The sequence below is a fragment of the Calidris pugnax genome, unplaced genomic scaffold (assembly GCF_001431845.1).
Source record: "Calidris pugnax isolate Ruff unplaced genomic scaffold, ASM143184v1 scaffold102, whole genome shotgun sequence".
Classification (NCBI taxonomy): Eukaryota; Metazoa; Chordata; class Aves; order Charadriiformes; family Scolopacidae; genus Calidris; species Calidris pugnax.
The window spans coordinates 4,390,647-4,405,486 of NW_015090846.1; the positions used below are offsets into that span (position 1 = coordinate 4,390,647).

At 51.3% G+C, this 14,840-nt stretch overlaps 1 protein-coding gene across 2 annotated transcripts in view; it reads right to left on the reverse strand.

The window, feature by feature from the left end:
- The window catches only part of KCNT1 (potassium channel, sodium activated subfamily T, member 1), a 46,046-nt gene extending 36,336 nt beyond the window's left edge, over positions 1–9,710 (reverse strand). For both annotated transcript variants that reach the window (XM_014943079.1, XM_014943080.1), the window contains exon 1: positions 9,525–9,710. In XM_014943079.1, the coding sequence (XP_014798565.1) occupies positions 9,525–9,673 (149 nt within the window). In that variant the 5' untranslated portion in view covers positions 9,674–9,710. The remainder of the gene's footprint in view (positions 1–9,524) is intronic.
- Positions 9,711–14,840: the final 5,130 nt, after the last annotated feature.

Consider the following 14,840-nt stretch of genomic DNA (forward strand, 5'->3'; position numbering starts at 1 on the left):
ACCCAGACTTTCTCCAGCTGCAAATCAGAGGCAAGTGCAGCCCCGGGAAGGAGCCCAGCCGGCTCAGCCTCCCTCCTGCCAAATTGGATTATCCCACATTAGCAGCGGGGGCTGTTCAAGCCCCTCCAACCTGCATTTGGTTTTTGCACAGGAGTTTTTTATGCCTCGCAGAGACATTTATGGGAAAAAAACAGCAAATTATTTGGTTTTCTCCTAATATACTGCCAGCTGGCAACTAGGAAAACTGTACAAATCGGGGCTTATTTCATCTGCAGCTCCTCAAGGCAGCAGAACGTTCCTGAAAACCAAAGAGCAATGGCACAGCTAATGACACAGCTCAGTGGCGTCCGGCAGACCCCGGGGGTCTGGAGTCACCGTGGGTCCTGGAGCACCAGGATGAGCTGGCCTGATTCCCAGGACACCTTCCCCAGACAGACGAGTGACGGGCACAAGAGGTGAACAAACATCTTGCTCACAAGAAGGCACCATGAATAAAAGGGAGTCCAAAGTGATGGACAGACCACAAACCTGCCCAGCTGCGGCTTTGCCCACTCTGGGCTGCGGTAAAAGTGCAATAAAATAGGAACAAAAAGGTGCTCTCGGCTTCCAAATGAACAAGCTCCTTTATGCCAAACACAGGAGAAAGAAGCGACCCTGAGATGTCACACTGAGACCTCTCCTTCCCACCAGGCACCTGAATTCTCATAACTAGTCTAAATGCTGAGAAAATACAAAAAAAAAATCTTTTAAGAAAACTAAAAATCACTCCAGTTCTCATTTGAAAAACAGTTGTTTTCCAGAGTCCAAAAACTTTTCAAAAGTTTCAGCTTGGAGAGTTTGGTTTATTATGGAAAGGCCACATTTTCTGCAGGGAGAAGGACGTACGGACAGACCCAGGGATGCCCAGCACTGCCCCATGGCCAAGCTGGTCCCAGAGCTCTCTGCTGGGCACCAGTCCCTAACCTGGGTTTTGTCCTGGCTCCAGTCAGAGGGACCAGCCCCACACCGGCCCGAGCAGAGCTGCTAACCCAGCATCAGGGGGTGCACAAGCATCCCCCCCTTGCTGCTCCTCACAAACTGCCCCCCGGCCACCACGGACTCCTCTGCAGTGTCATTTATCCGACAATTAACCCTGGTTAACTGCTAGAGGGGATTAGCAGAGCAGCAGGAACCCTTTTGTGCACAGAACTCCCTTGAAAGAAAAGAGCAGATTTACACCAGACAGAACAAAGCCATTTAACCCAGTCAGAAAGGTTACACTGGCTTTTCATGCGTTTTAGATAATCTACTTTAATTGCGTCTTTTCATTTCATCCAGATCAGCCTCTTGGAGCGTCCCTGTGCAGACAGACCTTGACTCATCTCATTCCTACCATGGGAGGTGACAACGACACAGGCAGTGAGCCCGACCCTCGCTCCCCTCCAGAGTCCAGGGTTGGGGACAGAAGGGCCATACAGGGACAAGGAAAGCCCAGGCCCCTCATCCTGGCGCTGCCAACCATTGAACTGGGATGCCCAGCCCATGGCTGGCACGAGCAGCATCTCCCAGAGAGAGGGACAGAGCAGGGAAGGAGGAGAGAAAGGAGAGGAGCAGAAGGGAAAGAAACTTCCCCTGCCATCGCATTCCAAGCTGCAGCCCCTTACAAAATGGAAGGGTTTTATTAGAAGGTGAAGAGACAATGGCACGTTTATTATTAGAACAAAAGCCACTAATGAACCCTGCTTATGTACAAGAGAGAGCAATCACCTGCCTGCCCACGCTGTGCAGCAGCTCCTGGGCTGAGGAGTCACCTTTTCAGCCCATCCTCCTCTTCCTCAGCTCCGCACACCCCCTGGCCAAGGCAGCTCACCTCCTCCCCGGGGCTGGGCAGGGATGAAGCACCCCTGAGCCCTGTTCCCCCAGGGATTTCGGCTGTGGAACCGATCCCTTTCACTCCAGAGGGGGGAAGGCAGCCAACCCCGAGCCCCAGCTCCACCAAGGCGCTGCAGGATGCGGGTGGCATTTAGCTCATGCAGATAATTTAAGGCTAAATACTTTCCCCGTGTTTAAAGCACTGGAAGATGCTCAGATGGAAGAGAGAGAGAGTAGCAAAGCCCAGCAGCAGCTCAGCTCAGCTCTCACAGAGACCTGCTCCCTCCCAGCAAACCCCCTGCCTTCGCCGCTGCCTCCTGGTTTTTCTGGGAGATATTTTGGTAAGCGAAGGGTATTAAAAAAAATTCACTTTGGGTCCTTGCAGTTCTTATTACTTTCAAGTGAAAAAAAAAAAAAAAAGAAAAGAAAAAAAGAAAAATTCTGCCTGGACTAAAAGCCCCTGGAAGTTCAAAAACACAAGTAATGACCTGGCAACACCACACTCAGCTGCAGGCTGCTTAATAACCACTTGCAAAGCTCCAAGGCGTTGAGACCGGGGGCTAAAGGGCACTAAATCTGATGGCTCTCTCCTACGGCTGAGCCGTAGGAGAGAGCCATCAGATTTAGTGCCCTTTAGCCCCCGGTCTCGAAATGCCTCCAAGGCAGGGGCAAAATAGAGGGGGTTAAGATGAACCAAGCAAGGTAACTGCTCGGGGAGGCTTCCCGAAGCGGCGTTCATCCTCTAAGACATGAGCTGCACCACGGTTCCTACCATATTGACAGTGAGAAACTCATCCCCCAAAATAGCCCGATGTGAGAAGGACAGATGGGAGGACACAAAAAAAGAAAGTAAAGAGCGGGGGGGAGGAGAAGGAACGAGCAAGAGGAAGGGGAAAGGGAGAGAGGAAGATGCACGCATCCCACTCGCAAACACGTGCCGGGGAAGGGCAGCCCAGCTCCCCAACGGAGCAGGGATGACCCCAGGGAAGGGACTCCAGGCCCCAGCACCTCCACAAGCCACCGACTGCTCCAGGCACTTGCTGGTGGCTGGAGAAGTGCCACAGGAACCAGCCCAGCCACCACCAGCAGCAATGCGTGCCATGCAAGCAGGCAGTGGCACCTCGAGGGGCACCTCAAGGGACTCCTGTTTAATCACAGAGGTAGTTCTGGCAGCCCAGACCTGGGCTGCATCAAGAGAAGTGTGGCCAGCAGGTCACGGGAGATGATTCTACCCCTCTGCTCTGCGCTCATGATACCCCACCTGGGGTATTGTGTCCAGCTCTGGAGTCCTCAGCACAGGAAGGACATGGACCTGTTGGAATGGGTCCAGCGGAGGGGCATGAAAATGATCAGAGGGATGGAACCACCTCTGCTGTGAAGACAGGCTGAGAGAGCTGGGGGTGTTCAGCCTGGAGAAGAGAAAGCTCCTGGGACACCTTAGAGCAGCCTTCCAATATCTGAAGGGGCTACAGGAGAGCTGGGGGGGGACTCTGTGTCAGGAAGTGGAGTGACAGGACAAGGGGTAACAGTTTTAAACTGGAAGAGGGAAGATTTAGATTAGATCAGGAAGAAATTCTTTGCTGTGAGGGTGGTGAGAGCCTGGCCCAGGTTGCCCAGAGAAGCTGTGGTTCCCCCATCCCTGGAGGGGTTCAAGGCCAGGCTGGATGGGGCTTGGAGCAACCTGGTCTGGTGGGAGGTGTCCCTGCCCAGGGCAGGGGGGTTGCAACTGGATGATCTTTAAGGTCCCTTCCAACTCTAACCATTCTATGATTCTATGGTTATCTCTTGGTGTTCCTCTGCAAAACTCACATCACAACTACAACACACGAAGTTCAGAAACAAACAAGGGGCAGTGCCAAAACCGCAGCGTTACCAGCTGCAGCCAGATAAGCCATTCCCAGCCCAGCTCCCGGTGCTGCCAGCAATCACCTTCCAGAACGTTTTGGCTCTCCCAGAGGGGTGAGCGCTGCCAAACCTGGGCACTGGGCTCTGCCCGCCTGGCTAAAAGGCCCTGCAGATGCTGAGGCTGCTCTAATGCACACCTTCCTGCCTTTCCTAATGAGCTAAATGATCCCCTGGGGTCTTGTCAAGCCTTATGGCTTGAGGAGAAATGACTGGGCGTGAGTTTGGAGGTGGCTGTGAGACCCCACTGTGTCGCAGTCCCACACAACCCCGATGGCCAGGGTGGCAGTTGGTGCCTGCTCAGAGGGATGGCCATGCCTGGCATCCCGCTCTCCCCGCAACCAGGAAAGCCTCCACCGGAGGAGGAGGAGGAGGAACGTGCTAATCCCCACGCCCTGATGGGATCTGATGGGAATGAGAGACCTAAAATAAACAGAGCAAAAGCCCGAGTGCCTGTTTGGAGTGTAGGCATCCTTAGGTTAGGCACCTCATCTGCGTGTCAGCACCTATATAGGGCAACAAGATTTTCAGCGGCGCTGGCGTCTCCCCAGCAGCCGTGGGAGGAGCCTCAGAGCTTCCAAAATTCAGCCTGTTCCCCTCTGGCACCCGGCTGCAGTGCTGCCAGCTCGGGGGTTAGCACCCCTGGGGGGTGCAAGTGCTTTGGGACAGGGATTTGAGGGATGGGGACCACACACATGGGACCCGCCACCAAAACACACCTGAAATCTGCAGGAGGAAGCTCAGAGCTGAGCCCCGGCTGGGACACGGTGACGTGGGTCTTGTCCCCGTGCAGAGGAGTGGGTACAAAACGGGGAGGATGAGCAGAACTGGGGGGGGTGCTCCAGCACAACCCCGGGATGAAGGCAAGATACAGCCGGGCTCAAGCCCCCGCGCCGCAGCCCGGGATGAAATCTCTGGCTGTGTTTATGAAGGGCTCTGTTTGGTGTGAGGGATGCCAGCTGTCAGCTCGCTGTGCCCGCAGCCGGGATCTGGGATCGTTTCCTGTTCATCGGGATCAAGCAGCACGTTCGCATATTGCCCTTCCAGGGGAGTTGGGCCACAGAGCACCCTGCCTCTTTTTGCAGTGGGTCCTACACGGAAAACACGCTCGGCATCACACAGCGACACTGCTATGTGGGGAAGAAATGCCCAGGTTAAATGGCATGTGAGGAGTGCCACCTCCACAAGGCCATATGATGGTGTCTGGAAGAACAATCCCAAGGAACTACACCCAAAGCTGCAGGGAGGGGTGATGCCCAGCAGGCACGCTCCCATGGGGATGCTGGGCATGGACCCACGGGCAGGTTGGGTGGCTGGACCCCAGCTCTGAGAGCAGCCCATGGTTTGGCTACTGCTGGGGGAAGGCTTGGAGATGCCACGCTCCATTCTGGGCAACCATGGCAGAGCAGCAAAAAGCTATGTGGCACCCCAAGCTCTGATGGGGGCTCAGAGATACCCACCATCAGGAATACATCCTCACGAGGGGCTGCCCAGCCCAGCCAGAGGGAAAGGGAATCAGAGCCAAAGCACCTTGCAAGCAAAACCCTCTGGAAGTCCTGGGTCTCTTTCAGCTCTTCCCTGCAAAGGCTCCTGCAGGAGCAGGACACACGGGGACACACAGCAGCGCTGCCTTCACAAAGTGGCACAGACCGTCTGGCTCACAGAGAAGCACACCAAGAAACGTGGCTGCTGGGACAAAGAGGTTGCAATGGTTTCAATGGCCAGACTGGACCTTTCCACTGGTTGTGTGCGAGTGTCAGGCAAAGAAAACTCATTTAGCGAGACCTGTTTGTCACTGCCTGGCTGCCCCTTGCAGGGGAGCAAACATTGATCACTCAGAAATTACACTTTGAGACACGTTTGGGTGACTTCCTCACTCTCCAAAGTGCTTTACCTCCAAGAAATGTTGCGTTAAAGTCGCCCTAGCAGAGTGCTGCTATTTGTCACGGAGTAAACTCCAGCCACCTTGTTGGCTGTAACATGGCTGAAGCAAAGTCCCATTTATTCCTGCCAAAAATATCTCGAACCGAGAGACGAGGCGAGGCTGCGGGAGGTGAGACTGAGCAGTCTGAAGGAGGGAAAGGGAGGGAAGAATCCAATTGCTGCCCTTGGCCACCTGAGGGATGAGGTGTAGTCAGCCTCCTCTCGGATGCACACAGTAAGATGACAAGAGGGAGCAGGAAAAAGATGCAGCAAGGGAAAAATTATTCCTCCCAAGAGTGATCAAGCCCTGAACCAGGCACCCAGAGAAACTGAGAAATCTCCAGCCTGGGAGATGTTCAAAACTCAGCAGGGCTGGTCCTGAGCAGCTGAGCCAACTGTAAGGTTAGTCCAGCTTTGAGAAGGGGTTGGATCAGAGCCCTCCAGAGGTTCTCTCCAACCTCAGCTCTTCTGCAATGCTAATGTTCTTCCCCAAACTTCAGCAGTTCAGATTTCAGCTCTCGGCAGCTCAACAAACTGGACTCTAAGAGGTGAGGGTGGAAACGTGGGTCGGGGAAGGGACACGCAGCACTGCCAGCCTCTGGGCAGGGCTTCAAAACCAGATACCTTAAGGGTATGTTTGCCATCCCTTAAGAGTATCAATTTGCCCCAGGACGGGTCAGAGCTTCACCTACTTCCAGCAAAACTGCATAAACAGGACGTGATTATCTTGTAAAAATGTTTGTTTGTGTTTTTAAGCCCACAGTTCTGGTATTACACAGAAATCACCAGCCCATGTACCGGGATCCAAATGCAGAGATTTACACATCCTCATGCCTGCCAGCAGCTTCCTCCCAAACACAGAGATGCTGGATGGAGAGCACAGCACAGCATTTGGTTGCTCTGTGACTTTGCTCCCTATCACGCCTTTCTCTTTCAAATCCCCCCCCAGCACAAACCACACGGGACCAACCTGCCCCAGGACAAGCCCAGCTCACAGGGGAAAGTCTCAACCTTTCACAGCTTGCTCCAGCCACATGATTGCTGAGGGCCAAGGGAGTTTCAGTGCCCAAGTGGCAGGTCTGGCAGCAGATCCTGCCCTCTCCAGAGTGGCCGGGAGGCTGCTCTGGTTGTATCCCCTTCTCAGAGCTGCCTCTGATGCACAGAAGTAGCTCCAAGGATTTTTAGCAGGAGCTACTTCCATGTGAGCAGCCTGGGCCAGTCCCATCCCACCCGCAGTTCCCCAGACACAGGGAAGCATCCCAGTCCTGGATGCCCAGGGCCAGCACTGAACTCCCCTTTTTCTCTCCAGGTGTGGAATAATACGTGGTTGTGGAGTGATTTTTTGTCAGAAGAATTCAAATCCTTGCCTCCTGTTTTGACTGAGAATCCCTAAAAGCTTTGAGATGCTGCAATGACTAAGAGACAGGGTAAGGAGGTAAATGAAGTAGGTGAGAATAAACTTCACTGGCTTTGGTCTTCTAGAGAATTCATTTGCATCCCTGAGAACATCCTGTAACAGCATCTTCTTCCACCATCACCTGGTGATTTCACTCCCAACTCCCAGGGACAATTGTCGCTGCTAACTTGATAACGCTGCTTGTGTCTGGCTTTGGAGGAGACGAAGCATCTCAAACATGCTATTCATCATTTCTGAAGCAATCTTCCTGCCTTTGTTGCTTGCATACACAGTGAAAGAGAAGTGCACAAATCTCAATCTTAATTGCCAACTCAATTGTTGGGAAGCAGCACACAGAGAAGGAGGAAAGCCCAGCGGGTGGAATTCAGACACTGCAAGAGGCAGCTGGCAGGGCTCTGCTCACTGCCAGAGCAGTGTAGAAGTGTTGCCATCAACTCCTCTACCTCTCAGCAGTTCCTTACAACAAGACTGCAGCAGAACACTTGAAATTCCAGTGAAACCCAGGGAACTGGGTTCTTTCATAAATCCCTGAGGTACCCAGGTGTTCTCTGCACACCTGGCCTTCTGGCAAGGCTCCACTAAAGCACTATAGCTATGTGAGTTTTGGAACTGTTGCCCCCTGTACCCCCCAGATCCAATGATGACTTGCAGCATCCCTCCTTTGTGCCACGTTCCCCTCAAGAGACAAGGAGGGACAGCCCTGGGATAAAGGTTTGACTCCCTGGTCCTGGGCAGGAACCCACCAAGTCCCTGAGCGCAGGAGAGGAGAAGCCCCTCCTGTCTAATGTCTAATCACAGCTGATCAGCAGTGCCTGGGATGAGCTCGTAAGAGGCCCAAGTTGCAAGTACGAGTCTTTTTCTAGCCCCAGTGCATCTGCATTTGAACACTGGCACTGTTACCAGGGTCCATCAACAGTGCCTGAAAGGGCACAGAGAGGAAACAAGTTCACCCCAAAGGCTTTGCCAGTGATAGTGTTTGGGACGTGCCTTCAGAGACACAGGTACCCCCAGAACAGGTCCATCTTTGATGTCTGTTTGAAGCAACGAAAGCAAGACACAAAATCAGAGCAGAAGCAGTCTGATCAACACTGGCAGCAGATTCAGACTGCTTGACAAAACGCGCTGAGACCACACAAGCTTCAGGGATTTAGTTCCAATGCACCCACACGATGCCAGTTTGCAGCTTTCCACACGTGTAAGCCCTTGCCTCACGAAGTCAGAAGACAACGACCCACAAGATCCAAGTGTCTGCTCACCAGAGAACCAGCATGGGTGCCATCTGGAGAGCTGACACACCACGCAGCAGACCCAGACACGCACTCTCAGTTCCGCACAAGTACGCCAGGACTCTGCCTCCCAGACCTGGAGACTAAAGCATGTGCCCGGCACAGCTCGGCACTGGGGGGGGGAAGGACCACGCCGATGCTCCTGCAACACACGCCCCCCTCCTCGGCTTCCCCAGTAGGGACCACATCTGCTAATCCTGGCTTCTTGCCACCTTCCCCCAGCCCACCAGTGAGAAACACCAAGATACCGAAGCTGAGGCGTTAATTCATTCCAATCTAAAGCCAAACAAGTCAAATTCACCATGAGCAGAAGCTTCCCTACAGCGCTCATTTGCACTAGAAACCAGAGCTAGAAGCAGCACCAAATTACATCCCAGAAGATATACAGTACACAATCACAGGTAAGGCAATTTTTGCCGAGAAGGAAGACAGCATGGATGGGCTGAAAAGCTGAATAGATGGGGGGAAAAATGAAACAGAAAATGGAAGGAACAGAATGAGAACTGAATTTCTGACATATGCATCCTCATCATAACTAGGGGACCTGGTTTCTTCTGAAACACTGTTATTCAAGTGCAATGTAAAGCATTTTTATATCCTCCTGGAAAGCAGCTCATTTCTTTCTGTACACATCAGCTGTGTGTGCTTGCAGACAGAGGCTGCAGCATTTTTTATGGTAGCTTTTTTTTTTTTTTCTGCAGTTACAAATAAATTATTCCTCAGATGGGGGATCGAGCATCTCTTCTCCCATGCAAACATGGTGCTTATGTACAGTGCAGACGGTGGTGTTAGCAGTGTAAATAAGCTTCAGTCTTATACTGCCCAGATAAGGCGCAATGCAAGTTACCAGTGTTGTGTGGCAGCCCCACAGACCCAGGGCTGCCGTTCAGACATGCTTTGGCCATATGAAAAAACAAGAAGCACTTATAAAAAATTTAAAGGAACTGGCTTTCTTCTGCTCCAGCTACCTATTTCATAACACAACTTTGGAGCTGGTGTGGCTCTTTAACGTAGCTATCAGAAGGATTTGATCCACCGCCCCTCCAGCCCGTGGTGGCACTAATCCTTTCGCTCTCATTTAAAAGATAAAAGGTGCTGCCTCCCCCACCCCCAGAGCCCCACGCACCACTGCGGTCCTGCAATACCTTTGTCCGACATCACTCCCCAAGGATCCCATCCTCCGAGCCGGCAACAAGGGGCTCACCCCATGGACATCTTCCGTCGTCGCTGGTGGGACAGTTTTGACATGGGAATTGCTCTCTGATGGGGAATTCTTCAGCTTGGCTCTCGCCATCCTGCGAGCTTTGGCTGCCTCTGTGACTTCCTCCTCTTTCCCCCCTGAACTCTCTCATACATAGCAATCCTCACCGCATTCAGTTTAGAGCTGGCGGCACGTACCATCTCCTTCCTTCTTCTCTCTCCCCACTCACGCCTGCTCAGTGGAACAATCCTGCCCTGTACATTTATTTTGGTAGTGAGGGGAGTCAAGGCAAACTCTCCGGCCTTTCTGCTGCAACGAATCTGGTGCAAAACGACGGAGAAAACATCCACAATGCAGAAATCTCTGAAACGGCTTTGTTCAGTAAATAACGTAATTGCCTTGGCTGCCTCCCTCAAAAAAACGATTGCATTGCTCTTATCACCACAAGCAGGGCAGGGGCTGAGGGATTATTTTTTCCCCATCCCTGTTTTTCAGTAGCGACGTGAGGGGGAGGAAGCTATTTTATCTTATCCCTCTGTGTAAAGAGCAGCGTGTGGACTGCATGCCAGGGAATAGACTCAGCGTGCTTGGCTCACAGACACAAAGCAGCAGAGCAAGGTCCCCTCCTAAACTCACCCACTGTGAACTGAGCAGAGAGGAACTTGCTGCTGCTTCCCTCAGAGCTGCCAGCGGTCACGGGGGCTCGGTCACCGCTCCCCTGGCCAGGCTAAATCAGTGCCAGCAGAAGTGCACACTCCCTGTCCCAGAACAACCCAGCATTCCTTCTTCAGGTGAGAACAAAAGCTGTTGCTCCTTGAACGTGCTTGGCATCGAGTTCTCAAAATGTCAAACACAAAAGGGAAGTCACTGTGGCCCGGGGACAAACCTGTGAGTCCCCCCAGTGCACAGTTGGGACTGGGAAGGGGGGTGAGGGTGGTAGTCATGCATCCTGTCCTGTTTTGGAGGTGCCACCAGTCTATAGCTGTTGGTGTTTGGTGGTAGCCCTCAACACTGAGCATCTTCCAGCGGGCCATCAGGTGCCGCAGCATGTGGGGCTGGAGACGCGCTCTGGGGCACAGGGCTCAGCACCACGGACAGCGGCGGCCCGACACCGCCCCATGGCATGCCATCATCGCCCTCATGGCATGCCATCATTGCCCTACGGCATGCCAACACCACCTCATGGCATGCCGACACCACCCCATGACATGCCAACACCGCCCCATGGCATGCCGACACTGCCCCATGGCATATGAACACCATCCCATGGTATGTCAACACTACCCCATGGCATGTCAACACCACCCCATGGCATGTCAACACCATCCCCTGGCATGTCAACATCACCCTATGGCATGCCGACACCACCCTATGGCATACCAGCACCGCCCCATGGCATACCAGCACCGCCCCATGGCATGCCATTAATGCCCCACAGCATGCCAACACTGTGCGCCAACACTACCCCACAGGATACAGGACAGCAATGCTGGCCCAAGGTGGGCCAATTCTGCCCCACTGCGTACTTTAAATAAAGACTAAATTCACTGACTGGTCACCAGCAAGACATCATAACAGGAAAAGCCAACGCAGATAATTGAAGTCCACAACAGGAGTTCTTGAAAATGAATATTATGTACAAAGACTCAACGTATTGATACCTGCAAGGGTCTTCCCAAAGCCTGAGAAAGGCCAGCTCTGTGAGGGCTCTTTGAGGGCAGAAGCCACCCTGAAATGGGAAATCTGGGCTCCAAAGTACTTCAGTTTCAGAATGAAAAGCTGACATTTTTCCTCTGGCACCAGCTGTGTGCCCTACCACACTGCACGCTCCCATATCCCCCGGGGCCACCAGAGCACCAGTGTCCTGTGCCAAACCATGGGAAGAAAAGGCCAAACCTTTTCTTACTCTCTCTTATCACTGAACTGTCAGGAGGGAGCTCTGCTGGCTCTTCCTCCCCCTGAGGTTCATACCTAAAGGTGACTGGCCCCGTGACACAAAGGCAATTCACCACTGATCTGGGAAGGGAAATCAAGTCCCCGTTTCCTGTTAACCAAACCCTTGTTTCCCCACTTAGAATATTATTTCTTAATGGGATTTCACCGTAAGACACACTTTATTTCAGCATTTGGAAATGTAAAATGGATAAAAACCCACAGCCCATTTACTAATGTGCCAGCTTTCAGCATACATTTAATTTCTCCTTTTGCCTCAAAACGGTTCATTAGCTCAATGCATTCATTTTCTAACAGAGTCATTCCTTTCTGCTTCATGGTTTGCTTCAGCCTCATCCTGAACTTACTGCTCCACATTTGTTGACTTCAGGATGTTGCTCTCAAGCCCCAAATATAATTCCTGCTGTGAGCCCTCTGGATTGGGCTGTGCCCACCTCGGGGGCTGATGAATCCTCCTGGACAACAGGAGTCACTGGGACTGGGGCGATCAGGTCTCTCTTTTAGGGAGCTACTTGCAAATTCGATGTATTGTATTCCTAATTCCAGAAGAACGTTCCTTTCAGGATTGAGGTTTGAGGTGAAAAGCAGCTTATGCTTAAATTAAGATCTCAGCACTAATGCCACCAGCAGCAGCGCTGAACAGAGAAGGTATTAGGGAAAGACCTGGGGGATTTTAACAGAAGATGGAAACTCTCCTGTCGTACTTCTGCTGTATAGAAGGTGATAAAAAACACATCAAAGAACCTTTTAAGAAACTCAGTTCCTGCTCGTGGGAGCCTCCACATGAAAACACCTTTTCTGTTAAGCACTTAAACAAAACCAAGACACAAACAACAGATGAAACGGGAGTGATTCAACGCAGGGTCATGAGAAACAGCAACCAGGGCTCCTGGTTTGAATAGCCATTTCCCTTCCAAGGGAGAAAAGAGGTCGCCTGATGCCGAGGACAACCTTTCCGAGGCTGGGTAATCCCACAGAGCTACCCAGACTGCTCAGATCCGCCTTGGGCTGCTGAAGCAAATCTTTTGCTGTAGTTCTGTCAAAAAATATTCCTCTCTGAGGCAACGCAATGTGTTCTGCTCTTCACCTAAAGACCTACAGCCCTGGCAGCGTCTCTCCTCCCAAGTACCTCCCAGCCAGGCTCTGAGCACTGTAAGAGCAGTCGAAGGAGGAGGAGTAAGGCAGGAACTCGAAGCAAAGGCAACCCAGAGCTGTCTGGGTCACGGAGCCACCAGCAATGCAGGAAAAGCACCCTGCTCCTCTCGGCTGGGAAAGGGGAAGCCAGGGCACTGATGAGGAAAAAGGACAAATGAAAGTGCTCGAGTGCTGGGTTGTTGGTGGAGTACGTCACCATCTGTCAAAGGGATACAGCAGCTTTCCTGTAACTCTGAAAGCAAAGGGCTGCTACTTAGGAAAAGACATCTAAAACTACTCGCAGGTGCCTTGTGCTGGTGATGCTATGGCTGCTCTGCACTTGGCCAGAGCCCACATCACCCAACAGGCAAAACGCATCACTCAGTACATCCACAACACCATGACATCCACAACACCGGGACATCCACAACACCGGGACATCCACAACGCTCCTTCTTGCTGGGAAACTGGAGGTTCCTAGAAAGAGCCGTGGCTGTAAATGTAACCCAGAGGACAGCTCGGTGAGTCTGCTCTGTGGGGACACATCTGTGCTCCCACCCGTGGTCTACAAGGGTAAGCTACACATCAAACACCTTGTTTGTACAGCGCCTTCTCCAAGGGAATCCAGGAACAAAAATCAACAAAACCGAACCTTGGTAACATCAAAGTCCCAGTAAGAATTCCTCTGGTCCAGAAATATTGCCCGGCTAACTGAATGCCAACCATCTGACCGTAAGCCAGGAAATCAATGTTAATTTTAGTTTGAGAGCCCATTAAAAACTGCTGATTTCTCATTTCAGCATCTGCGTTATGCGGAGGCCACTGCTGCGGTGGGGGTGGAGAGAGAGATGGCAGGGAATTGCTGAGCAGCAGTTGCAGTAGTAATAATATTTCTGAAAATAAGATTTAGAAAGAAGCAGATTTTTCATTAGTCTTAATTGAATCCACAGCAACTGCATTGTTAAATATTCTCTTTTTATCTAGGTAGCTTTCATTGCCAACTGCCAAAACTTCTACGCAGCTATTGAACTTATCATTAATAAAGCATGACCTAGCCCATTCAAACTAGTTGATGACACAGGAAGGGGTTGGGTTTTTTTCTGAATTATTCTGGAAAACAAGCCTGTTATGTTGAGATACAACCCAAAACTGTTAGTGCGCAAAGCCTTCTGTCAGAAAAGCCAGTTTGATAGCTTCAAAAAAAATCTGAAAAACTCACCCTGAAAGGCATCAACTTTGTAAAGATAATTCCAACAAGCACAAAAGGTAACTTGGGTAGGAAAGCATGTTTTGTTCAAAAATATCTGTGCTCACAACCCCGTCAGCATCGCACGGGAGACTCCATCAGCCACCGCAGAGCTGCTGCATCCATACAAAACCAGTTCATACAAAACCCCCATTCAAGGGACCCTGAGCTGCAAAGTCATTAAGACTCTTCATCACCTCTCTAATGAACTCTCCCCAGGTCTATGGACCCACTGGAGAGCCACCCTAGGAAAACCACCTTCCATCGGGCAACAGCCCAGCTCCTGAGGAGCTGTGCCCCACACTCGTCAGGCTGGTTTGTGTTTGTGCTGCCTTTCCAAGGCAGTCCTGACCTCCCTTTATTTAATAACTCCAAGGAAACACAAGGTCTAATGCCATTTTATTACCACCACAAACACTTCCTATATTTCAAGACCCCAACAAATGTAATAACACAACATTAATGACTGAATAAACTCCAGAGCGCTCCTAATACTTTGACAAAGGTAACAAAACCTCTCTGGCCCAGCCGAAGTGATATTCAAGAAATGCACACACACACCAATTTTGCCCTTTTGGTCGCTGGGGAATGCCCTACATTGTCACCATGCATTTTGCAAAATAGCTTTTCAGAAGCTGCCAACGTTTGGAGGTTGCCAAGGCTCACGCACAGCCCTGCAAAAACAACTCCCCGCCCCACCGCGAGGCTTCTGCAGCCGGGCTCGCAGCGAGCCTCAGAAAGCAGCATTGTTTAAGCACCAGCAGAAACACCCCTCTTCAACAGAGCTGGCTGGAAATGTCAGTATTTTTGAGGAAATGTAAAGCTTTTTTTTTTTTTTTTTTTTTTTTTTTTTTAAAAAAAAAAAAAAAAAAAAAAAAAAAAAAAAAAAAAAAAAAAAAAAAAAGTTCTAGGAAAAATATTAAACCC